The sequence below is a fragment of the Pongo pygmaeus genome, chromosome 18 (genome assembly GCF_028885625.2).
Source record: "Pongo pygmaeus isolate AG05252 chromosome 18, NHGRI_mPonPyg2-v2.0_pri, whole genome shotgun sequence".
Lineage (NCBI taxonomy): Eukaryota > Metazoa > Chordata > Mammalia > Primates > Hominidae > Pongo > Pongo pygmaeus.
In genome coordinates, this window is record NC_072391.2 from 64,244,721 (window position 1) to 64,271,529 (window position 26,809).

Below are 26,809 nucleotides of genomic sequence, written 5' to 3' on the forward strand. Positions count from 1 at the left end.
CTGCCCAGTCCAAATTCCGAGCCTGGGCAAGGCACTGATCCACGGCTGGACCGACCCGGGGCAGCCTCTGGGTGAACAGCAGCGTATCCACCCGCAGAGAACCGAGACCAGCGAGCCGACCATGCGGCTGCACCGACTTCGCGCGCGGCTGAACGCGGTGGCTTTTGGGCTCCTGCTGCTTCTAGTCCACGGCCAAGGTGAGGCTCCCGCGGAGGGGCGACAGGGATCGGGCTCAGATCTGCCAAATGCTGCGGAGGCAGAACCTGACAGTGCGGGAGGGAAGGCGCCTGGGAGGTAGGAGCTGATGGAGATGACAGCGTGGAACTCTTGAGCCCCACGCGACGCCTCCCCGCCGCCCAGGGTGGGTTCCTAGAAGCGCAGAAAGGGTCGGGCTGGGGTACACCACGGCGAGGAACCAGCGGAGTACAGGGGCCCCAGGAGCGCCGCGACATGCCAGGCCGGGTCGGCAGCCTTGGGCCGGAGTGGGTGAGGGATTGGGGGTGGGGGGATTCAGTCCATTTCCCTCTTATGATTGTGGCTGTAGCCAGTGCTGCCGGCCGGTAATAACAATAATAGCTTCTGGCAGCATCTGGCTCTGAGTGTGTGGCGTCTTTGGCCAGGGGGGCGCCCTGACCCCTCCAAAGGGGCCTCAGATAAGGACAGTGGTCCTTGGGGAACAAAGCCCCCAGGCGCCAACTTTGAAGCGGATCCATAAGGCCACAGTGGCTGGGTGCGATTGACTCATGCCTGTAAACCTGCCACTTTGGAAGGCCGAGGGGGAGAATTCCTCGAGCCCAGGAGTTGGAGGCCAGCCTGGGCAACATAATGAGAAGACTCGGAGTGTACAAAATATTAAAATAAATTAGTGGGCTGTGGTGGCCTGTGACCTGTAGTCCCAGCTACTTGGGAGGCTGAGGGGGGAGGATCACTTTAGCAGAGGAGGTTGAGGCTACAGTGAGCCTTCATCACACTATTGCACTCCAGCCTGGGTGAAAAAGCAAAAATCTGTCTCCAGAAACAAGAGCCAAAGAGCTCGTGGTGTCCCTCATGCCATTTACCTCATCCTGGGCAAGGGCACATCTTGGCTTCCAGGGCAAAGGTGATGGCTCTGTGTGCCTGCCAGTCTTCTCCAGGCCCTTATCAGAAGCTGGGGGAGTGTTTCAGCCTTCAGTCCTCTCACCTGAAACTCTCCTAAGTGTATGATCTGACTGCCTCTCCCGACCCTTTCCCAATTTAATCTGCCCAGGTGGAGTCCATACTGCCCCCGCCCCATGGTGCACTCCTGCAGGGCTTCCTCCCGTGCCTGCCCTTGACCACGTTCTAGAGTTCACCAGGAGCCCAGCAGGAAGATCTGCCTGGCCTTACAGATGGCTACCTTTTAAAATACTTTGGGCCAGGCACAGTGGCTCACACCTGTTATCCCAGCACTGTGAGAGGCAGAGATGGGAGGATCACACGAGGCTAGGAGTTACAGACCAGCTTGGGCAACAAGACTTGCCTCTACTAAAAAAAAAATAAAAAGGACTCAGGCGTGGTGGCACACAGCTGTACTCCCAGCTACTTGGGAGGCTGAGGTGGGAGGATCTCAAGCCCAGGAGGTGGAGGCTGCAGTGAGCTGTTACCACATCACTACACTCCAGCCTGGGCAACAGATGGAGTCCAAGGTTTTACATATATATTATATCATATTATATTATATTATAAATATATGTGTGTCTGACAAATATATTATCTATTTTGGTAGAGACAGGATTTCACCATGTTGGCCAGGCTGGTCTTGAACTCCTAACCTCAAGTGATCCACCCACCTCGGCCTCCCAAAGTGTTGGGATTAAAGACATCAGCCACCTCACCTGACTTGTTTTCTGACTTTTTATTATGGAACTGGGCTCAGATTTCCCAAATCCTGCAGCAACAGAACCTGAGATTCCAAAAGGGAAGGTGCCAGGCAGGTAGGGAGCTGGTAGGAATTACAACAGCAGGTGAACCTCCCTGAGGCACAGAGAGGGTCAAGGCTGCTCGAGGGCTGCACAGCACCAAGGGATAAGCCAAGTCTGAGGTATAAACAGTAGTATAACAAATCCAATGTACCCATTGTCCACCTTCAGCAATGACGAAGATCTTGTTTTTGTTTTTGTTTTAAATCAGCTTTCTCAGGTTGAATATAACCTGGTGTTTTCTGGATGGCCACCTCTCTCTTGCATCATTATTTGAAATAAATCCCAGACATCATAACATCTGTAAATTTTTCATCATGTCCTACTAAAGAAAAAGAACACATATATATATGTGTGTATTTCCACAAAATATTATGTTCTCAATTTTATCAAATATATGGTTGTGTTCTTTAGTATTTATAAATGATACTCGTGTTAATACAAGTATTTTTTTTAAATCAGGATTCAAATAAGGTTCATACTTTGCAAATAAGTAGATCTTTCTTTCTTTCTTTCTTTCTTTCCTTCCTTCCTTCCTTCCTTCTTTCTTTTTTTGAGATGGAGTCTCACTCTGTTGCCCAGGCTCACTGCAACCTCTGCCTCTCAGGTTCAAGGGAGCCTCATACCTCAGCGTCCCAAGTGGCTGGAATTATAGGCACACGCCACCACACCTGGCTAATTTTTGTATCTTTAGTAGAGATAGGGTTTCACCATGTCAGCCAGGTTGGTTTCGAACTCCTGACCTCAGGTGATCCACCTACCTTCACCTCTTAAACTGCTGGGATTACAGGCGTAAGCCTCCATGCCCCACCAATTCTCTTGGCTTTATAGTTAGGATTGGAATTGCTGAGTCATATGGCAGCTCCATGTTTAATCCCCTGAAAAACTGCCAGACTGTTTTCCAAAGCAGCTGCACCATTTTACCTTCCCACTGGCAATGTATGAAAGTTCCCATTTTTCCACATCCTTACCAACGTTTATTATCATCTGTCATTTTTATTTGTTCTTGAGTCTCTTTCAGTCTTCAGATTTACCCTCTGCCTCTCTTTTATTTTCTTTCTAAATTTTGTTGCATGTCAAAGAAACCAGTTGATTTGTTCTGGAGAGGATCCCACCATTTAGGTTTTGCTGACTGCATTCCGGTGGTGTCTTTTAACTGTTCTTCTGTCCCCTGTCTACTGTGTAAACTTGTATTTGTATTCTAGAGGCATAATAAGATTTGGGTTTTAGGTTTTATTTTGTTTTGTTTTTTGGAGGACTACTTCACATGTGGTGCTGCATACTTCTGATAGAAAATATGTAACATCTGATTGTCTTGCTTGTTGTGATACCACAAAATGAGTGGTTGACATCACAGTGAGAATTCAATGTGCATTTCTCTTACTATGAATGAGTTAAAGATTTCTTTGTTTATTTGAGAGACACTGATTTGTATTGCTTATTCTGAACATATTCTTATGCTACTTTTTCTGTTGTATAGGTGACATATTCTTTGTTTGTAGAAATTCTGTATCTATTAAGAGGACTGACTTTCTCTGTTAGGTGATTTTCAATCGCTTCCTCCCTCCCTGATCCCCACAGCAGTCATGCTATGTTTTTTTTTTTTGGAGACTGGGTCTTGCTTTGTTGCCTAGGTTAGCGTGCAAGTGCGGGATCATAGCTCATCCAGCATTGAAATCCTTCTGCCTTAGCCTCCTGAGTAGCTGAGTAGCTGGCCCGGAGTTTGAGACCAGCCTGTCCAACATGGTGAACCCCTGTCTCTACTAAAAATACAAAAATTAGCCAGGCTTGGTGGTGCACACCTATAATCCTACATATTCGAGAGGCTGAGACACAAGAATCACTTGAACCCAGGAAGTGGAGGTTGCAGTGAACCAAGATTGCACTACTGCACTCCACTCTGGGTGACAGAGCGACTGTCTGTCTCAAAATAAATAAATAAATAAATACTACCAGTTAGGCCAGGCGCAGTGGCTCATGCCCATAATCCCAGAACTTTTGGATGCCCAGGTGGGCCTCCTGAACTTGAGCCCAGGAGTTTGAGACTAGCCTAGGCAGCATGGAGAAATGCCATCTCTACAAAAAAAATTTAAAAATTAGCTGGATGTCATGTCGTGGCACGCACCTGTAGTCTCAGTTACTCAGCAGGCTGAGGCGGGCAGATTACTTGAGCCTGGGAGGTCAGAGCTGCAATGAGTCGTGATTGTGCCACTACACTCCAGCCCGGGCAATACAGTAAGACCCTGTCTCAAAAAAAAAAAAAAAAAAAGAGTTTCCTATAACGATATAAAACTTAAAAAAAATTCTGCAGGTTGCTATTATAAACTGGGTGCCTTCATGTGACAGAAATGTATTATTTACAGTTCTGGAGGCTTAGAAGTCCAGGATCAAGGTGTCAGCAGATTTGGTGTCTGGCAAGGACTTTTCTCTGGTTAATAGATGGCAGTCTCTCACTGTGTGCTCCCCTGGAGGAAAGGGAGAACAAGCTCCCTCTGGCCTCCTTTGTAAGGACACTAATCCCCTTCACCTCCTGAAGTCACCACCTCTTAACACCATCACATTGGGGATGAGGTTTCACCATACAAATTTTTGAGGCAATACAAACATTTAAACCATAGCACTTAGAGCTCCCAGATTTCAGCTACCAAGGTCACCAACTACTGAAAATGTAAAAGTTCTTATACTCCCCTTTTGTCCCACTAAATGTCATCTATCATTGACATGTAAAACAAGCCACCTTTACAGGCCAGGTGCGGTGGTTCATGCCTGTAATCCCAGCACTTTGGGAGGCCAAGCCAGGTGGATCACCTGAGGTCAGGATTTCGATACCAGCCTGGCCAACATGGTGAAACCCTGTCTTTACTAAACACAAAAATTAGCCAGGCGTGGTGGCACATCCTTGTAATCCCAGCTACTTGGGAGGCTGAGCCAGGAGAATTGCTTGAACCCTGGAGGCGGAGATTGTAGTAAGCTGAGACTGTGCCACTATACTCCAGCCTGGGTGACAGAGCAAGACTCTATCTAAAAAAAACAAAACAAAAACAAACAAACAAACAAAAAACAAGCTACCTCCCCGCCTATCTGTGTCCTGCAGAGGTGACTCACCCCATTTTTGTAAGAAGCAAAACTGGGCTTGTCCATAGGCCCCTGAGCCTGGGCCTCCTGCACAGTGGCCAGGAAAGCCAAGCCGCTTCCTCAGTGGCCCGTCTCCTGAAGGGTGCTCTTCTTCTCAGTGGTTCTACAGACACTGTAAGGCCCCTACTCACAGGATCGTAGCACACTCGGGAAGATGTTTACCTGTCAGGTGTGCCCTGGAAGTGGGATTGAGGGTCCAAAGGTCCAGGCATATCTAAGAAAAGAGATTCCTGTTCCCTGGCTCCCAGGAGCCTCTCCACCCAGGGAGATGTTCTCTTGCCTTTCAGAACTCCCCTGCCAACCTTTCAACCCCCTGAGCATCCCCGAACTCACCATGTGTGTCCCCATGATTCTTTTCCCACTTACCTCATTGTTGTCCCTAAACTTTTCTCCTTCCTGGCTCCGCAAAAATCCTTCTCATATTTTATCTCAGTGTGCAAAGGTGGCCCATTGTGGTCAATCGGCCTCTTGGTTTCACCCAAGTATATTCTCTCTGTCATTAAGAGGCTGTATTCTAGTCCCATAGACCCTAATAATCCCCTTATACCCCTACCTCTGACCAACTTGCCTCTCAGGGCACCGGTTTTCCAGGGGGAAAGTCTCCCTTCTTTCCAGCCACAGCCTTCAAGCCCAACTACGGCCTTTTGAAGTTTGGAGTGAAAGACCAGGACACCCACTTTGCCCATTTGGGCCACCAGGTGGCAGACAAGGATAATGTTAAACCTGGGCTGACGAACTTGAGAGGGTAGGGAGACTTTCCTTTCAATAAACACTGGTGCATAACGTTTCCACTACATTCTGAAAGCGTTTATTGAACACCGGCTGCGTGCCTGTCTCTGTATGTTTTTCAATTCTGCAGAGGTACAATATACATTCCTAGGATTACTGTTTAGACTTAATAGTTATTTTTTAACAGCTTTATAGTGAAATAACCTACAATTAAATTTACCTCCCCACACCCTTTTTTTTTTTTTTTTTGAGACAAGGTCTCGTTCTGTCACCTAGACTGGAATGCAGTGGCGCAATCACAGCTCACGGCAGCGCCCACTTCCTGGCCTCAAGCCATCCCCCACCTCAGCCTCCCAAGTAGCCAGGACCACAGGCACACGCCACCACGGCTGGAGAACTTAAATTTTTTTATTTTTTATTTTTGGTAGAGGCAAAGTCTCACTAGGTTACCCAGCTGGTCTCCAGCTCCTAGGATCAAGTGATCTTTCCATCTAGGCCTCCCAAATTGGTAGGATTACAGGCAGATGTGAACCACTGTGCTTGGCCTAAACTCACCCATTTTCAGTGTGAAGTTTGATCACTTTGAGTAAATGTATAAGACATGCAAACACCACCACGTGGAGTTTTACAATATTTCTATCACTCCAAAATTCCCTCAAGCCCTTTTGCAGTCAATCATCCTGATCCATGCTCCTAAGCAACCATCAAATTGCTTTCCATTGCTATAGTTTGCGTTTTCTAGAATATAAATGAAATAATACAAATTATAAATTAATATGATAGTACTAATTATATAAATGAAATAACTTGCGATTGGCTTCTGTCAATTGTGCTTTTGAAATTCAACCAGTAGTTCTTTTCTTTTATTGTGGACTGGTATTCCATGTATAAATATACCCCCTTTCTTTTTCTTTAGAGACAGGGTCTTGCTATGTTGCTCAGGCTGGTCTTGAACTCCTGGGCTTAAACAATCCTCCTGCCTCAGCCTCCCAAAGTGCTGGGATTGTAGAAGTGAGCCAGTGTGCCTCGCCAATATACGCAATTTTATTAATTCATCAGTGTAGGGGTGGCCTGCCCCTCCACACCTGTGGGCGTATTTCATCAGGTGGGACGAGAGACTGAGAAAAGAAATAAGACACAAAGACAAAGTATAGAGAAAGAAAAGTGGGCCCAGGAGACAGGCGCTCAGCATACGGAGGACCTGCACCAGCACCAGTCTCTGAGTTCCCTCAGTTTTTATTGATTATTATTTTCACTATCTCAGCAAGAGGAATGTGGCAGGAGAGCAGGGTGATAGTGGGGAGAAGGTCAGCAAGAAAACATGTGAGCAAAAGAATCTGTGTCATAATTAAGTTCAAGGGGAGGTACTATGCCTGGATGTGCACGTAGGCCAGATTTATGTTTCTCTCTGCCCAAACATCTCAGTGGAGTAAAACATCACAAAGCAGTATTGCTGCCAACATGTCTGGCCTCCCGCCACAGGGTGGTTTTTTTCCTATCTCAGAATTGAACAAATGTACAATCGGGTTTTATACCAAGACATTCCGTTCCCAGGGGCAGGCAGGAGACAGAGGCCTTCCTCTTATCTCAACTGCAAGAGGCCTTCCTCTTTTACTAATCCTCCTCAGCACAGACCCTTTACGGCCCGCCACAGGGCGGTTTTTTTCCTATCTCAGAATTGAACAAATGTACAATCGGGTTTTATACCAAGACATTCCGTTCCCAGGGGCAGGCAGGAGACAGAGGCCTTCCTCTTATCTCAACTGCAAGAGGCCTTCCTCTTTTACTAATCCTCCTAGGCACAGACCCTTTATGGGTGTCGGGCTGGGGGACAGTCAGGTCTGTCTCATCCCACGAGACCATATTTCAGACTATCACATGGGGAGAAACCTTGGACAATACCCGGCTTTCCAAGGCAGAGGTCCCTGTGGCTTTTTGCAGTGCATTGTGCCCCTGGTTTATTGAGACTAGAGAATGGTGATGACTTTTACCAAGCATACTGCTTGTAAACATTTTGTTAACAAGGCACGTCCTGCACAGCCCTAGATCCCTTAAACCTTGATTCCATACAACACATGTTTTTGTGAGCTCAAGGTTGGGGCAAAGAGGTTGAGGCAAAGTGGCTGGGGCAAAGTTACAGATTAACAGCATCTCAGGGCAAAGCAATTGTTCAGGGTACAGGTCAAAATGAAATTTCTTGTATCTTCCCTTTCTACACAGACACAGTAACAGTCTGATCTCTCTTTCTTTTCCCTACAATCAGTGAGTGCACATTTGAGTGACTTCCATTTTTGGGGTATTTTTATAAAGCTGCCGTGAACATTTTCAGACAAGTCTTTCATTTCTTTGGGGTAGATAGCTGAGAGTGGACACTCACCATATAATGCCATTCTGGGTCATATGGTGAGGGTGTGTTTCACTTTTAAAGAAAATGCCCCTTATTTAAAGATCTACGCTAGGCTGGGCGCGGTGGCTCATGCCGTAATCCCAGCACTTTGGGAGGCCGAGGCAGGTGGATCACCTGAAGTCAGGAGTTCGAGACCAGCCTGGCCAACATGGTAAAACCCCATCTCTACTAAAAATACAAAAATTAGCCGGGCATGGTGGCGCATGCCTCTAATCCCAGCTTCTTCAGAGGCTGAGGCACGGGAATTGCTTGAACCTAGGAGGCACAGGTTGCAATGAGCCGAGATTGCACCACTGCACTCCAACCTGGGCGACAGAGCAAGACTCTCAAAATAAATAAATAAATAAATATCTACACTACACGATAAATAAATAGATTTTTTTTTCATGACGGAGACTTGCTCTGTCACCTAGGCTGATTTTTTAAAAAAATAAAATGCCAAACTCTTTTCCAAAATGACTATATCGTTTTTGCAACCTTACCAGCCATCTGTGAGGGTTCCAGATGCCTTCTCTCCTCACCAAAACTTGGTCTTACGGGCCTTAAATCTGATTTTTTCAGGTTTTGTGTTTTGTTTTTTTAGACTCAGTGTCTCTCTGTCACCAAGGCTAGAGTGCAGTGGCATGATCATAGCTCTCTGTAACCTTGAACTCCCGGGCTCAAGGAATCCTCCTACTTCAGCCTCCTGAGTAGCTAGCAATACAGGCATTTTTAAAAATTCTGTGGCCGGGCGCGGTGGTTCATGCCTGTAATCCCAGCACTTTGGCAGCCTGAGGCAGGCAGATCACGAAGTCAGGAGATCGAGACCATCCTGGCCAACATGGTGAAACCCCGTCTCTACTAAAAATACAAAAATTAGCTGGGCATGGTGGTGTGCACCTGTAGTCCCAGCTACTCTGGAGGCTGAGGCAGGAGAATTGCTTGAACCCAGGAGGTGGAGGTTGCAGTGAGCTGAGATTGCACCACTACACTCCAGCCTGGCGACAGAGCGAGACTCCGTCTCAAAAAAAAAAAAAAAATGTAGAGATGGGATCTCATTATGTTGCCCAGGCTAATCTCAAAATCCTGGGCTCAAGCTATCCTCTTGCCTGGGCCTCCCAAATTGCTAGGATTACAGGTGTGAGCCATCACACCTGACCCTGATTTTTGTTAATGGGTGTTTAGTGGCATCTCATTGCAATTGGTTCCTTGGACTTTTAGCCTCTGCTTTTGACTCTTTATCTCTCTCTGTGTTTCTCTACCTCTCTACATTTACTATATATGTAACATTTCCTCATACATAGAGAAATGTGCTTCCGAGATGACTCTTCTTTTCCTTTCACTTCTTTTTCTTGAGACAGAGTCTCCCTTTATTACCCAGGCTGGAGTGCAGTGGCACGATCATGGCTCACTGCAGCCTTGACTTCCAGGGCTCAGGCAATCCTCCCACCTCAGCCTCCTGAGTAGCTGCAACTAAAGGCGTGCAACACCAGCCCAGCGATTAAAAAAAAAAATTCTGTAGAGATAGGGTCTCGCTATGTTACCCAGGCTGGTCTCGAGCTCCTGAGCTCAAGTGATCCTTCTGCCTCAGCCTCCCAAAGTGCTGGGATTACAGGTGTGAGCCACCATGCCTGGCCTTCATTTCACATTTTTATGATTCCCTCAGTCATCATCAATGCCAAGACCTCTGAACCATAGCACAGTAAATGGTGGAATACATGGGCACGTCCACCCCAGTAGTCATGGACGTGCCCAGGGATTTGGAAGAAGTTGACCTGTTAATGTAAAGGAGTTTGTCACTGGACTCTGAGCCGGGAGGAGCTGGGGACCTGTTAGCACCCACAGCCCAGGTATTAATTAGGGCATGGGAATTAAGGGCAGAGTTAGCATCTACCAAGGCAGGAGGCTGGGAGGATGGCTGGGGCCACAGTGAGTTGGATGGGAGACATTGAATCAACAACAGGCCGTGCTCTTGGGTGGAGGTCAAGAGCAACTTCTGGTGGAGACTGGAAGGAGAGAAACTGGAGACAGCAAAGGTGGATGACTAGCTTTCCTAGAAATAAGAACAGGAGGGCCAGGCGTGGTGGCTCACACCTGTAATCCTGGCACTTTGGGAGGTGGAGGGAGGAGGATTGCTTGAGCCCAGGAGTTCGAGACCAGCCTGGACAACATAGGGAGATCCCATCTCTACAAAAAACACAAAAAGTAAAAAAATAACCAGGCATGATGACACGCATGCACCTGTAATCCCAGCTACTTGGGAGGCGAAGGTGGGAGGATCACTTAAACCCAGGAGATCGAGGCTACGGTGAGCCAAGATCATGCCACTATACTCTACCCTGGGTGACAGAGTGAGACCCTATCTCCAAAAATAAAAATAAAAAAAGAAGAAGAAGAAAGAAAGAGAGGAAGGAAGGAAGGAAGTAGGGGGGAGGGAAAGAAAGCAAGAAAGAAAGAAGAGAGAAAGCAAACAAAGAGAGAAAGAAAAGACAGGAAATAAAAAGAAAGAAAAGAAAGAGAAAGAAAGAAAAGAAAAAAGAAAGGAAAGAGAGAGAGAAAGAAAGAAAGAGAAAGAATGAAAGAAAGGAAGGAAGGAGAAAAAACAGAAAAATGGAGCAACAGCTAGAGGGCAAAGTGGGTCAAGGCAGGCTTTGATGGTGGCATTTACACAGAAGCTGTGTTTGCAGCTGATGGGAGGGATGCCGCTACCAAAGAGACAGCCCTGAAGACGTGGGAGGGGACCAGGGTCTAGAGTCCATGGGTAGGTCCCAGAGCTGGGACTACAGCAAGACAAGCAAGTGTAAAATTTAGAAGGCATTCATTCTCAGCTGCCGACCCTCTACTGGTATGACCCCGGGGGTGAGTGACTCTTTAAGTTTTATGCCCTGGGCGCCTTGCTGGCCTGTCTCACCCTAGTCCTGGCCCTGGTAGGCCCATCCACAATGCTAGGAGGGAGGGCAGACCTAGCTGCAGGGAGTTGGGAAACTTGGCCTTGGGAGCAGATGGAGAGCTCTCCTGACAGCATCTATACCTGAAGATGGAAGGTAAGATTGCGGGCGGAGAAGAGATCCAGGTGCCTTGATGTGAGTGTTGAAGGTGGAAAGCATGCCAGAGCCAGGTGCTACAATCTTCAGCAGATGATCAAGGGGGTGTGGCTGGGGGGTGGCAGGGCTGTGATGGCAACAAGAAGAGAAAGGTGAAATAGGGAAGGACAAAGGTCTGGAGGCAGCTCTGAAAAGGAGACCCCACCCCAGGCTGCCAGGGAAGACTCAGGAAGTTGCGATGGTTTTTTATTGATTTTTTTTTTAGAGACAGAGTCTTGCTATGTTGCCCAACCTGGCCTCAAGCTCCTGGGCTCAAGCAATCCTCCTGCCTCAGCCTCCTGAGTAGCTGGGACTACAGACTTGTGCCACAATGCCCAGCTGGCACTAGTTATTTTTGGCAGAAGGGAAATTTCATCCTAAAGCCTGTCTCTTCAGCTCTGGGTGCCAGCTGGATTCCCAGAAGAGGATCTGGCATCGTGTTTAGGCACAACCCTCGCTCTGTCCTTCACTGGGCCAGCAAATATCTATCCAGCCTCCCACCGCCTACTCCCAGCCAGCCATGGACTCACTGAGGCCCAGAAGTGAGTCCTGCCCTCCCTTGGGGTGGGAGCCTCCTAAGCCAGCAGAGAGACAGATGCCCTGCAGATCCCCACCCCAGTCAAGAGCAGGCTTCCATCAGTTCTGGTTCCCAGCCTCTCCTCTCCTCAGACTTCCATGAGTTCTGACTCCAAGCCCCTCCCCTCCTCTCCCCTCCCCTCCCTCCCTCCCTTTCTTTCTTTCTTTCTCTCTTTATCTATTTTTCTTTTTCTCTCTTTTTGTTTCTTTCTCTCTCCTTCTTTCTCTCTCTCCTTTTTTCTCTCTCTCCTTTCTTTCTTCTCTCTCTCTCTTTCTCTCCTTCTCTCTTTCTTTGTCTTGCTCTATAGCCTAGCCTAGAGTGCAGTGGCATTATCACAGCTCACTGCAGTCTCGACAACCTGGGCTCAAGTGATCCTCTCACCTCAGCCTCCCAAGTAGCTGGGACCACAGGCATGCACCATCACACCTGGCTAATTTTTTTATTTTTTCTAGAGACGTGTCTCCCTGTGTTGCCCAGGCTGGTCTCAAACTCCTGGGCTCAAGCAATCCTCCTGCCCCATCCTCCTAAAGCACTGGGATTACAGGTATGAGCCGCCACACCCAGTCCCAAGCCTCATGTTTTCACACACACACACACGCAAACATCTACCCTCACTTCAATGCTATGAGGTGGGTCCTATTATCATCACTGTTTTATTTTCTTTCACATTTTAACATGAGATTTGGAGGGGACGAAACATCCAAACCGTATCAAGCCCTCACTTCAGGCCGGGTTGCCCACTCGGAGTGGCACCCCAGGGTCACTGGCCACCACTTCCTAGGGTCAGTGATGTGGTCATCTTGGGATGAACGCACAGGATTTCATGGAGATCACCAAGTCAGGAGAGCTGGAATTTGAAAACAGTGGGTCGGGGAGGGCTGTCATATCAACCAGGCCTCTGCAGGGCACTCATCTAGCCCTGCCTCTGGCTCAGCCTGAGCATGGGGCTGGCCACCAGCTAGGCGGCGCTGTCCTTGGAGGTTCTATATCACAGCCCTTTAGAGATCGGTGGTGCTGAAGGGCAGGGATCTTATTCTACCTTCTGAAGCTTCTGTCAAACCAGTTGTAAGGAGAATGGAGGCAGCAGTGAGAGTGGAGTCCGGGGTCCTGGTCGGGGTGGTCTGTCTGCTCGTGGCATGCCCTGCCACAGCCACTGGTAAGACACACCTGCTGGGCCTGCAGAGGGACTTGGTGTGGAGGAGTCAAGAGTGACACAGGGACAGGGAGCAGTGGGCAGACCGCTCAGGAAAGAGTCGTGTTTGGAGGCAGACCAGGGGTTGTGCATTCTCTCTGGGCAGGCGCTCTGCTCTTGCTATATTTGTTTCGTTGTTGTTGTTGTTGTTTGAGACAGAGTTTCGCTCTTGTTGCCCAGGCTGGAGTGCAATGGAGCGATCTCGGCTCACTGCAACCTTGGCCTCCTGGATTCAAGTGATTGTCCTGCCTCAGCCTCCTGAGTAGCTGGGATTACAGGCACCTGCCACATGGCCGGCTAATTTTTGTATTTGTAGCAGAGATGGGGTTTCACCATGTGGGCCAGGCTGGTCTCAAACGCCTGACCTCAGGTGACCCACCTGCCTCGGCCTCCCAAAGTGCTGGGATTACAGGCGTGAGCCACCGCACCTGGCCTGTCTTTATGTCTTAAGGGGGCCTGAGGTTTGTTTGAATGAAGTATAGTAAGACAAGCAGATATGCAAATGACTATCACGAGGGAAGGAGTTTGCTCATAGTTCCCTGTGAACAGGAAGCAGGCCATGCCACACAGGGCCACAGAGGGAAGCACCAGGTGGCAGCGGCCAGGAGGCAGAGGGAGCAGGGGGAAAATGTGGGCAAGCCCCTTTGCCACGGTTGCCTCGGGAAAGAATAGGCAAGGCAGGCTAAAGAGGTTTACGATTGGCAGCAGGCTCTGGGGAAAGGGGCTGTCCCCAGCCAGCTTCCTGGTACCTGGCTCTGCGGTGATTATGGCTGGTGGATGGCAGCCAGGAGCTGAGAGCTGTATAAAGGAGGTGGTTGGGGTATGGCTCTGGACTGGTTTGCCTTTGCTCTCGAGAGTTGCCTGCCAATTCCAACTCCCCAGAGAGCTGCCTCCTATCTCTAGGAATTGTCTAGCCTGGGAGAGGCAGTCCTCCAGTCTTAGTCTGTTTGTGTTGTTGTAAAAGAATACAGGAAGCTGGGTAATTCACAAAGAAAAGAAGTTTAATTAGCCCACAGTTCTGCAGGTCGTACAAGAAATGTGGTGCCAGCTGGGCATGATGGCTCACACCTGTAATCCCAGCACTTGGGGAGACTGAGGTGAAAGGATTGCTTGAGCCCAGGAGTTTGAGACCAGCCTGGGCAACATAATGAGACCCAGACTCTACTTTTTAAAAAATAATTCAGGGCTGGGCATGATGGCTCATGCCTGTAATCCCAGCACTTTGGGAGCCCCAGGTGGATGGATTACTTGAGGTCAGGATTTCGACATCAGCCTGGCCAACATGGTGAAACCCCGTCTCTACTAAAAATACAAAAATTAGCCAGGCGTTGTGGTGCACACCTGTAATCCCAGCTACTTGGGAGGCTGAGGCCCTGGAGTCGCCTGAACCCGGGAGTCAGATGTTGCAGTGAGCCAAGATCGTGCCACTGCACTCCAGCTTGGTCAACAGAGCTAGACCCTGTCTCAAACACAAAAAATGAAAACAAACAAAAGGGCAAGTGGCTGGCCCCAAGGCTCAAGGCCCTAGTGGCAGGCCCGGTCTGGCCTGGAGTGGAGTGGTAGTGACTCTCAGGCAGGCAGGGAGGAGGAAGTTGGGTGTCAACCTAAGACCAGGCTCACCGGCTTGCTGGGAGGGTTACCAAGATGCTGTGTGGTAAGTACTGAGAACAGCCTGAGTGTCTGTCTTTCACTCCTTCCCCTCATGGGGGCTGCAAACTCACCCCGTGGCCTTTCTGTCCTTCCCTCAGGGCCCGAAATTGTTCAGCCTGAAGTAGACACCACCCTGGGTCGTGTGCGAGGCCGGCAGGTGGGCGTGAAGGGCACAGACCGCCTTGTGAATGTCTTTCTGGGCATTCCATTTGCCCAGCCGCCACTGGGGCCTGACCGCTTCTCAGCCCCACACCCAGCACAGCCCTGGGAGGGTGTGCGGGATGCCAGCGCCGCGCCCCCAATGTGAGTAGTGCTGGTGGAGGCGGGCAAACAGGCAGGTTGCAGGAGAATCCTGCTGCTGGGGCTTGTGGGGCTGAACAGCTGGACCTCAGGCCCACCCTTGGCCACAGGTGCCTACAAGACGTGGAGAGCATGAACAACAGCAGATTTGTCCTCAACGGAAAACAGCAGATCTTCTCTGTTTCAGAGGACTGCCTGGTCCTCAACATCTATAGCCCAGCTGAGGCCACCGCAGGGGCCGGCAGGCCGGTAGGCACCCCAGAGGGCCCTGTCCACCTGATCCAGCTCCCCTATGCCCACCTGTCCCCTCCCCGTCCCTGTTTCCAAAGCACCCTAGAGGTCCTGAGACTGCCCTGGGCTGGCAGGTGGGCAGCTGAGGTCTCAGGAGCTTGGGGGTCAGTGCCCCATGGCCACCTCTGCAGGTCATGGTATGGGTCCATGGAGGCGCTCTGATAACTGGCGCTGCCACCTCCTACGATGGATCAGCCCTGGCTGCCTATGGGGATGTGGTCGTGGTTACAGTCCAGTATCGCCTTGGGGTCCTTGGCTTCTTCAGGTGAGATGACAGGCCTGGCCAGAGCACTGCCTGCGCCGAGGAGAGGCCAGCTCACCAGAGCAACTGGGGATCTAGGCTGGGGTCCGGAACCTGAATGGAGGGCCACTTACCCATGCTGTCTGGGGCAGAGAAGGGCACCCCCAAGCCTCCACCCTGGGAGAGGGGTCCAGCCAAAGCCAGAATTATACAGTGAACTTGGTCCCTTGGGCAGAGGGCATTGATTCCTGGGCTGAAGCCCAGGTTCCAGCAGGATATGGGACAAAGAGCAACAGGCTCTGGAGATGCCAACCATGGCTCCCAGACAGGCCAGACCTGGGGAGCAGAGAAGGGTCTGGCATCCTGGTGGCTAATTCAAAGCAAACCTGCAGAGGCTGGCGAGGAGCCAGGCTGAACTAACCGTTGCCCCAACACTGCCCCCAGCACTGGAGATGAGCATGCACCTGGCAACCAGGGCTTCCTGGATGTGGTAGCTGCTCTGCGCTGGGTGCAAGGAAACATCACCCCCTTCGGGGGTGACCTCAACTGTGTCACCGTCTTTGGTGGATCCGCCGGTGGAAGCATCGTCTCTGGCCTGGTAAGTCACCATAGGGGGCTAGTGATGGTGGCCAGGAGGGCTCCGGTGGTCTCAGAACTCCCAGCTCCTCTGCCCTCCTCTGACAGCCACCTACTCTCTCCAATGCACCCAGGTCCTGTCCCCGATGGCTGCAGGGCTGTTCCACAGAGCCATCACACAGAGTGGGGTCATCACCACCCCAGGGATCATCGAGTCTCACCCCTGGCCCCTAGCTCAGGTCTGCATTTCCTTCCCTCTCTTACTCTATGTGTGCCTCCCATACCCCACTCTGTGCTGGCCCTGGGGTCTCAGAGTAGCGGGGGTTGCTGGCAGGGAGCTCCCTGTTAGCAAAGAGGAGCCCAATAAGATGGAGCATCAGAGGAAACAACTGCTGCATTCCAACATGTTGGCAGTCAGGGAGGGCTTCCTGAAGGAGGCCACCCTGAAGCATATCATCGTTGGCCCTTTCTCCAGGGTGAGGTCTTCAGGAGCACCCCTCTCTGCCCCGGGCAGCATGGTGAAGGGAGTCTCCATTGCCAGCCACCTGCTGCCTGAGAGCTCTCCATTCAGGCTCCAGATCCCCACCCTAGATCTTCATTGTAAGGCCTTGTGAAGAGAATCCAGGGGAGGGAAGTCACAGTGGGAACTGCATCTGCAAAGGCTGCAGGTGTGGGAGAGAGTGACAGGTCCTGCAGCAGCAAGCTCGCAGGTTAGGGAACAGGGCAGGAAGTGAAGGCGCTGGAGAAGTGGGGGCCATGCCTGGGAATCTGGACTTTATCCAGAGGGCAGGAAGAAGTTGGGCAATGACAAGGTTGAGCTACTTGGAGTAGAAGGTGGGTTGGAGGGAGCCATCCTGAAGCTCAAGAGGCCAGTGAAATGACCAGGGCAGAGTCCAGGAGAAAGAGACAGGATGGAATAGGGATAGAGCCATCGGGGGGAGAGGGGGCAAATGTGAGCAGGATTTGGAAGGCTGGGTCATTTCCCTCACCTGGCCCCAGATGGTGGCCAAGGCAGAGTGGGCTGGGCGTTGTAACCACTGGGTACAAGACGATTCTGGAACCTCTGCGTGGGCATGCTGACTCTTGTATGGACAACAGCATCCACCTCTCAACCTCCCCAATCCATCCTCTCCCCGTGGCCAGGAGAGATTTTCTCGACCTCAGACTTGAGATCATCCCCTGTCTCCAAAGAAAAACACAGCGCAAGGCTGAGGCGGGCGGATCACAAGTTCAGGAGATCGAGGAGATCCTGGCTAACATTGTGAAACCCCATCTCTACTAAAAATACAAAAAATTAGCTGGGCGTGGTGGCAGGTGCCTGTAGTCTCAGCTGCTCAGGAGGCTGAGGCAGGAGAATGGCATGAACCTGGGAGGCAGAGCTTGCAGTGAGCTGAGATCACGCGACTGCACTCCAGCCAGGGTGACAGAGCGAGAGTCCGTCTCAAAAAAATAAATAAATAAAAGATAATGACACTATTCTTAGAGGGCAATGAGGACTCAGCGCCCCCATTCCCCTAGATAATAAAATTATGGTATAATAGGGGATGCAAGGGGGCCTTTGGGACCACCCAAGCTGACGGGCAGGGCAGGCTTCTCAGGAGTGATGGCACGTCTATGACCAGTCTCGGGGCCCATCTGTGACATCACGTCCAGCTGTCCTACAGATGCACCCTCTCTGTGGGAGGCAGAGGGCTGCAAGGTGGGGCTGTGTGGCTGAGAGTGAGGCATGACTCTTTCATTTGTCCCCAGAAAATCACAAACACCTTGGCCTGCAGCTCCAGCTCCCCGGCTGAGATGGTGCAGTGCCTTCGGCAGAAGGAAGGAGAAGAGCTGGTCCTTAGCAAGAAGCTGGTATGGCCACCCTTTTGGGGATGGCGCCGGGCAATGGCACAGAAGGGGTTCTATCCATCCCTTGCAGGAGCAGAGGGGCAGTCTACTCCCAGGTGGGGCTGGGGACAGCAGCTCATGAGGGGAAGGGGCTGAGGGCTTGGAGACAGAAATGGAGGGCCATCTCCATCCCCACAGCAGGCCTGTCTTCTAGGAAAGAAACTGGAAGCATCCGTTGCCCTGATCTCCCGGTTCCCCCGACCCCCTTAGCCCTGGTGATCTCCATCTCTTCACCTTCCCTCCAGGCTCAGCCACTCAGGCCTGGGGCTTAGTGGCTCCTGGGGTCCTAGCCTTTGAGGCTTGGTCCTAACTTGGGAGCCTCCTGCATTGCTTTCTCCTGCAGAAAAGTACTATCTATCCTCTCACCGTTGATGGCACTGTCTTCCCCAAAAGCCCCAAAGAACTCCTGAAGGAGAAGCCCTTCCACTCGGTGCCCTTCCTCATGGGTGTCAACAACCATGAGTTCAGCTGGCTCATCCCCAGGGTGAGTTGCTCCTGCCCCTGTGCCCTTCAAGGCCCTGCCCCAGTCAGTACCTCCCACCCCAACATCAACACTACAGCCTTGTGAACTGAGTACTCCTGGTACTCCCATTTGATAAGTGAGAAAGCAGAGGCCCAGAAAGGTTTGAGGGACTTGCCCAAGGTCACCCAGCTTTGTTTTGTTGTGTTGTTGTTGTTGTTTTGTTTTGTTTTCTGATTTTGTTTGTTGTTTTTTTTTAGACAGAGTCTCCCTCTGTCACCCACGCTGGAGTGCAGTGGTGCGATCTCAGCTCACTGCAACCTCCACCTCCTGGGTTCAAGAGTTTCTCCTGCCTCAGCCTCCCAAGCAGCTGGGATTACAGGCACATGCCACCACACCCGGCTAATTTTTGTATTTTTATAGAGATGAGGTTTCACCACGTTGGCCAGGCTGGTCTCGAACTCCCGACCTCCAGTAATTCGCCTGCTTTGGCCTTCCGAAGTGTTGGGATTACAGGCGTGGGCCACTTCAATAAAGCAAATGTTTTCTTTTGGGGAACCAGGCTTTTGCACAAACTGGCCTTCTGGGCAGTGCTGATCTGGGCAGCATATTCCTGCCTTGGCGTCTGGTTTATACCTCAGGCTCTATGAGACTGGTTAGTGTGACTCTGTGCCAGAGCAGTTGACTAAGACTCTCAGGTTTTAGATATCAAGCCACCGGGGACCTCATGAGCCAAGTGCCTTCCAGTCCTTTCCAGGTGCATAGAACTTCCCACAAGAGCGTCAGCACTGTGCTTTCATCCCAAGCATCTTGTTTCTGTCATTCTTATTCTTCTATCCATCTTCACAGCAATCGTTTTTTTCACTTTTCTTTTTTTTTTTCATCTTGGCCCATTGCACACCCTAAGACAAAGCAATCCGTTTTTTTGTTGTTGTTGTTTGTGTGTTTTTTTGTTTTTTGAGACAGAGTCTCGATCCATCATCCAGGCTGCAGTGCAGCAGCGCCATCATGACTCACTACTGCCACAACCTCTCAGGCCTGAGCAATCCTCCCAGCTTCCTGAGTAGCTGGGGCCTCAGTTCTGTGCCACCACACTCTGCTAACTTTTTTTTTTTCCCGTGTATAGGCAGGTCTCCCTCTGTTGCCCAAGCTGGTCTAGAGCACCTGGCCTGAAGCAATCCTCCTGCCTCAACCTCCCACAGTGCTGGGATTACAGGCATGAGCCATAGCACCCAGCCAGGAACCACTTTTAATGGCTGCAAATCTTCCACAAATGGAGGGTCTCATTACATTGTTCTTTCATCTTGGCATTTGGGCAACTTCTAGTTTTTTTGTTTTGTTTTTGAGGCCGAGTTTCGCTCTTGTTGCCCAGGCTGGAGTGCAATGGCGCAATCTTAGCTCACCGCACCGCAACCTCTGCCGCCCGGGTTCAAGTGATTCTCCTGCCTCAGCCTCCTGAGTAGCTGGGATTACAGGCATCTGCCACCATGCCTGGCTAATTTTTGTATTTCTTTTCAGTAGAGATGGGGTTTCTCCATGTTGGTCAGGCTGATCTAGAACTCCTGAACTCAGGTGATCCACCAGCCTTGGCCTCCCGAAGTGCTGGGATTACAGGCATGAGGCCGCAACCAGCCCTGGCAACTTCTAGTTTTTACCACTGAGGCTAATAGCGCAGTGAATGTCTTCGTGTCCATAGCTTTTGTCCTCTGACTTAGCCCTTTGGAATCAATCCCCTAGTATTGGTCCCTTGGTATGTGAGAGAGAGGCTCATGCAATCTTGACACTCAAAGACATAGCTTAAGCCGGGTGCAGTGGCTCATGCCTGTAATCCCAGCACTTTGGGAGGCTGAGGTGGGTGCATCACTTGAAGTCAGGTGTTCGAGACCAGCCTAGCCAACATGGTGAAACCCCATCTGTACTAAAAATACAAAAATTAGCTGGGCGTGGTGGTGCATGCCTATAATCCCAGCTACTCAGGAGGCTGAGGCACGAGAATCACTTGAACCCAGGAGGCAGAGGCTGCAGTGAGCTGAGACTGTGCCACTATACTCCAGCCTGGGTGACAGAGTGAGACACTGTCTCACAAAAGACAAAGCTTGTAAAAGTTTTCAGGTCAATGCCCTAGACTCTGGAAGGCAGCCTTAACCCCACACCATCAACTTACAGTTGTATGAGTGAAACCAAGGGAACCCCAACCTGGCTGTGCCCCAGGACCTGGGGAGATCTGCCTGGCGTGGAAGGCTGTGCCGAGGACTTGTTGCTGAGAATGTTTCTTAGAAGTTGGGTGACTCAGGCTGGGCCCGGTGGCTCATGCCTTTAATCCCAGCACTTTGGGAGGCCAAGGCAGGTGTATCACTCGAGGCCAGGAGTTTGAGACCAGCCTGGCCAATATGGCAAAACCCCACCTCTACTAAAAATACAAAAATTAGCCAGGCATGGTGGTGCATGTCTGCAGTCCCAGCTACTCGGGAGGCTGAGGCAGGAGAATAGCTTGAACCCGGGAGGTGGAGGTTGCAGTGAGCTGAGATTGCGCCACTGCACTCCAGCCTGGGCAACGGAACGAGTCTCTGTCTCAAAAAAAAAAATGTTGAAGAAATTCTTTCATTCTCTACAGTCGCCTTTAACCACTTGCCTGTTGTATTTGGGGCTGCTGTCCCCACCCACACCCCCCACCTCCCACCAATTTGAGGTTTATCTTCTTGGGTCTGTGGACTTTTCGGCCCCATTTTGGCCAAGTGCTCCATGATGAGTTTCTGGCCTCAGGGCTGTGAACACTCTCTTGCCCAGGACTGGGAGTCGGGGTGAGCCAGTGGTCAGGCTCCACTGAGAGGGCCTTGGTGTCCACACAGGGCTGGGGTCTCCTGGATACAATGGAGCAGATGAGCCGGGAGGACATGCTGGCCATCTCAACACCCGTCTTGACCAGTCTGGTGAGACAAGAAGCAGGAGGGAGGAGGCTAGTGGGTATCCCATCCAACAGCACAGTCTCTGCCCCTACCTTCCGACACCCACAGCTACCCACCTACCACCAAGCCCTTTGTCTAACTGATCAATTTTACTTCCACTCCGGAATCTCCTTAGATATGAGCCAGTGTGGTTCTGAAAGGAAAACCATTATCACCATCATCGTCAAGGTGAAACTGCCCGTTAATGAGCACATATTACGTGCCAGGGACTATGGTGTACTGAGCGCCGGGTGAGGGATTCATCTCCTTCAATCTTCACTGAAACTCTTTTTTCTTTTCTTTTCTTTTCTTTTCTTTTTTTTTTTTTTTTTTTGAGGCAGAGTCTTGTTCTGTCGCCGAGGCTGGAGTGCAGTGGCCCGATTTCGGTTCACTGCAACATCCAACTTCCTCATTCAAGCGATTCTCCTGCCTCAGCCTCCCGAGTAGCTGGGATTACAGGCTCCTGCCACCATGCCCGGCTAATTTTTGTATTTAGTAGAGACAGGGTTTCACCATGTTGGCCAGGCTGGTCTCACACTCCTGACCTCAGGTGATTCACCCGCCTCGGCCTCCCAAAGTGCTGGGATTGCAGGCATGGAGCCACCGCGCCCGGCACTGCAACTCTTTACAGAGGAATTTTCACCAGCCCCATTTTACACATGAGGAAACTGAGGCTTGAGGTGTCATGGTGGGGAAGGAGCAGAGGCAGAGTTTAAGCCAGTTCTTTCTGACCCCAGAGCCTCAGCTGTCAGACGTGGAGCTAGATAGACCTGGGGCCAAATCCCAGCCCTGGGCACTTGCCCAGTTATCCTATCCCCTCTAAGCCCATCTCTTCATCTACACATGGGGATGATACTGCCCACTCTCCTGGGCTGTCGTAAGGAGACTAGACGTTGCATTTGAAGAGTCTACCTGGGATCTCAATACCAGGGGCTGTTCAATCTTTGTCCATTTCCCTTCGTTGGAAGCCCCAGAACCCTGCCCATTCACACAATCTCATCACTGCCCTCTGGAGCTGAGGGGAGCCCCTATCATTTCTGCTCTCACTTACTTCCCGATTAACTTCAACCGAGCACCTGCTTCCAGGCCAGACCCTTTGCTGGGGACTTCACATAGGCTGCCAGGCAGAGACTGACTTTCAGAGAGGTTTAGCCACCTGTCTGAGATCACACAGCCAAGCAGTGGTTGCAGAGCTAAGATTTGACTCCAAACCTGAGCTTATGCCAAACTCCCAGGGAGGCAGAGAGGCAGCTGGCTGCCCCCTGGACCATGAGCCCTGGGACATGAGGGAAGCTATGCTGGAGAGTTTGGGGCTTCCTGGGAGGGTCTGCCACAGCTGTGCACCCTGAGCAGGCCTGAGCCTGGCCTCTTGCCCCAGGATGTGCCCCCTGAGATGATGCCCACCGTCATAGATGAATACCTAGGCAGCAACTCGGACGCACAAGCCAAATTCCTGGCGTTCCAGGAATTCATGGGTGACGTATTCATCAACGTTCCCACCTTCAGTTTTTCAAGATACCTTCGAGGTAAGCCTATCCCTGGCCACCTGCCCAACCCCTCCCACTTGGGCCCAGGAGCGGGGTCATCACAGGTGACATGGCATGATAGGGTGCTGGTTCCCCCGATGCCTTGCACCCCACACCCCACTGCCCCCCCCAAAACCCATCTTTCTCTGGGATGCAGTGTCATAGTAATGAGAGGTGTCTCCAGCAGGAAACTATGCAGAGGAGAAAAACCCAGGCTCAGAGAGGTACAATGACTCGCCAAAGGTCACCCAGCAGGGCCTATCAATAATTCTCAGGGATTCACTCAATTGGGTGATTTCATCCTCTTTCAGCACTTCTTGGGGGAAAGTCCTGCTTCCTTCAAGCCTAGTAGCTAATCCCTGACGCAGACCGGGAACAGTTCTAAGTTTTAAACTTTGTGATCTTGGGCAAGATACCTACCCCTTCTGTGCCTCAGTTTCCTCCTTTGTAAAATGGAAATAATAATAGAATCTAATCTATTAATTCTATTAATACAGAATCTAATCTATTGTGATGGGGATTCAATAAATGATGACACTGGTCAGGCGCGGTGGGTGGCTCAAGCTTGTGATCCCAGTACTTTGGGAGAAGCGGGAGGATCGCTTGAGCCCAGGAGTTCAAGACCAGCCTGGGCAACATATTGACCCCAATCTCTACACAAATTTTTTAAAAATTAGCCGGGCATGGTAGTACCCACCTGTAGTCCCAGATACTTGGGAAGCTGAAGTGGGAAGATCACTTGAGCGCAGGAGTCTCAGGCTGCAGTGAGCTATGATCATACCACTGCACTCCAGCCCGGTCGACAGCGAGACCATTTCAAAGATTAAAATAAAAATATTAAATTAAATTAAAATGATGACACAAAGCACGCAGAATTGTGCCTGACACCTAGCAAGCGCTCAGTAAATGTTTGCAGCTAGTCATTTTATCATCATCATCATGGAAACTGGTGTTATTACGAGCATGTGCTGCCAAAGGCAGCATCGAATCAGGCTATGAGTGCCTAACTCGCATCCCATCCTTTTTTCGTAGATTCTGGAAGCCCTGTCTTTTTCTATGAGTTCCAGCATCGACCCAGTTCTTTTGCGAAGATCAAACCTGCCTGGGTGAAGGCTGATCATGCGGCTGAGGGTGCTTTTGTGTTCGGAGGTCCCTTCCTCATGGACGAGAGCTCCCGCCTGGGTGAGGACAGACAGACAGACATGTGATCCCTAGGCTGCCAGACTCCAAGGGGCCTGGGCAGGGCTTGCGGGAACACAGGTCTCCAGTCAGCACTGAGGATCCTTGGGTCCCTTCCAGGTCCCACCTGACTCTCATTCAGTTCTGTCCCTCTCACCTTTCCAGCCTTTCCAGAGGCCACAGAAGAGGAAAAGCAGCTAAGCCTCACCATGATGGCCCAGTGGACCCACTTTGCCCGGACAGGGTGAGTGAGTGACACGGCATAGCTGGCTTTGGGCCTGGGATGCTCAGGTTGGCCCCTCTGGGGGACAGCACGGGAAGCCTTGGTCCTCATTCATTCCTCCCACCCAGGGACCCCAATAGCAAGGGTCTGCCTCCTTGGCCCCGATTCAACCAGGCGGAACAATATCTGGAGATCAACCCAGTGCCACGGGCCGGACAGAAGTTCAGGGAGACCCGGATGCAGTTCTGGTCAGAGACGCTCCCCAGCAAGATACAACAGTGGCAGCAGAAGCAGAAGAACAGGAAGGCCCAGGAGGACCTCTGAGGCCGGGCCTGAACCTTCTTGGCTGGGGCAAACCATTCTTCAAGTGGTGGCAGATTCCCAGCAGGGCAGCCCGCCTCTCCCGCTGCTGAGACTTTAATCTCAACCAGTCCTACATGGAGTCATGTTCCTTAAAGCGTCGGCCGCTCTGTGACTGGCATTATGCTCTTTCGAAACGTCACAAGGCTGCCTCCCACCTCTGGGCCATTGTACAAGTTCTTCCCTTTCCCTGAAGTGCCTTTCCTGCTTTCATCGTGGTAGGTTCTAGCACATTCCTCTAGCTTCCTGGAGGACTCACTCCCCCAGGAAGCCTTCCCTGCTTTCTCTGGGCTGTGCGGCCCCGAGTCTGCATCCATTAGAGCACAATCCACCCGAGGCTAGCACTGTGTCTGTGTCTGCCTCCCCCTCAGAGGAGCTCTCTGAAAGTGGGGATTAGCCTAACCCCACTCTGTCACCCACACCAGGATAAGGCGGGACCTGGAGCTAGGGGGTGTTTGCTGAGTGAGTGAGTGAAACACAGAGTATGGGAATGGCAGCTGCTGAACTTGAACCCAGAGCCTTCAGGTGCCAAAGCCATACTCAGGCCCCCACAGACATCGTCCACCCTGGCCAGAAGGGTGCCTGCCAATGGCAGAGACCTGGGATGGGAGAAGTCCTGGGGCGCCAGGGGATCCAGCCTAGACCAGACCTTAGCCCCTGACTAAGGCCTCAGACTAGGGCAGGAGGGGTCTCCTCCTCTCTGCTGCCCAGTCCTGGCCCCTGCACAAGACAACAGAATCCATCAGGGCCATGAGTGTCACCCAGACCTGACCCTCACCAATTCCAGCCCTGATCCTCAGGATGCTGGATGCCAGCTCCCAGCCCCAGTGCCGGGTCCTCCCTCCCTTCCTGGCTTGGGGAGACCAGTTTCCGGGGAGCTTAGCACAGCTCCAAGAGCACCCACCAAGACACAGCAGAACAGGCCAGGGGAGAGCATCTGGACCAGGGCAGCAGTCGGGCTATTGTCACAGAGAAAAGAGGAGACCCACCCACTCAGGCTGCAAAAGGTGAAAAGCACCAAGAGGTTTTCAGAGTGGAAGTGAGAGGTGACAGTGTGCTGGTAGCCCTCACAGCCCTCCCTCACTCTCGGTGCCTCCTCTGCCTGGGCTCCCACTTTGGCAGCACTTGAGGAGCCCTTCAACCCACCGCTGCACTGTGGGAGCCCCTTTCTGGGCTGGCCAAGGCCGGAGCCGGCTCCCTCAGCTTGCAGGGAGGTGTGGAGGGAGAGGCACGGGCGGGAACCAGGGCTGCACGGGGCGCTTGAGGGACAGTGCCAGTTCCGGGTGGGCATGGGCTCAGCGGGCCCGACACTTGGAGCGGCTGGCCAGCCCGCCGGCCTCAGGCAGTGAGGAGCTTAGCACCTGGGCCAGCAGCTGCTGTGCTCGGCTTCTTGCCGGGCCTTAGCTGCCTCCCTGCGGGGCAGGGCTCGGGACCTGTAGCCCGCCATGCCTGAGCTTCCCCACACCCCCCCGTGGGCTCCTGTGTGGCCCGAGCCTCCCCGATGAGCACCAACCCCTGCTCCACAGTCCCCAGTCCCATTGACCACCGAAGGGCTGAGGAGTGCGGGCACACAGTGCAGGACTGGCAGGCAGCCCCACCTGCTGCCCTGCTGTGGGATCCACTGGGTGAAGCCAGCTGGGCTCCTGAGTCTGGTGGGGACTTGGAGAACCTTTATGTCTAGCTAAGGGATTGTAAATACACCAATTGGCACTCTGTATCTAGCTCAAGGTTTGTAAACACACCAATCAGCACCCTGTGTCTAGCTCAGGGTTTGTGAATGCACCAATTGACACTCTGTATCTAGCTATTCTGGTGGGGACTTGGAGAACCTTTGTGTCCACACTCTGTATCTAGCTAATCTAGTGGGGATGTGGAGAACCTTTGTGTCTAGCTCAGGGATTGTAAACGCACCAATCAGCACCCTATCAAAACAGACCACTCGGCTCTCTGTAAAATAGAACAATCAGCAGGATGTGGGTGGGGCCAGATAAGAGAATAAAAGCAGGCCGCCCCAGCCAGCAGTGGCAACCCCCTCGGGTCCCCTCCCACACTGTGGAAGCTTTGTTCTTTTGCTCTTTGCAATAAATCTTGCTACTGCTCAGTGTGGACTCTTTGGGTCCACACTGCCTTTA

General features: G+C 51.5%; 1 protein-coding gene across 6 annotated transcripts; it reads left to right on the plus strand.

Moving 5' to 3' along the window:
- CES3 (carboxylesterase 3) lies at positions 1-26,809 on the plus strand. 6 transcript variants are annotated; one of them, XM_054453829.2, is made up of 13 exons: positions 1-197; positions 14,788-14,992; positions 15,100-15,238; positions 15,412-15,545; positions 15,966-16,119; positions 16,232-16,336; positions 17,847-17,948; positions 18,328-18,468; positions 21,294-21,374; positions 22,768-22,915; positions 23,948-24,097; positions 24,260-24,338; positions 24,446-26,809. In XM_054453829.2, exons 1-13 carry the CDS (start codon positions 122-124, stop codon positions 24,639-24,641), a joined length of 1,710 nt encoding a protein of 569 aa, XP_054309804.1. In that variant the 5' UTR covers positions 1-121; the 3' UTR covers positions 24,642-26,809. The 6 variants fall into 6 exon arrangements, with proteins under 6 accessions (XP_054309804.1, XP_054309805.1, XP_054309803.1 ...); XM_054453830.2 differs by lacking the exon at positions 1-197 and adding an exon at positions 12,312-12,391; XM_054453828.2 differs by lacking the exon at positions 1-197 and adding an exon at positions 12,835-13,003.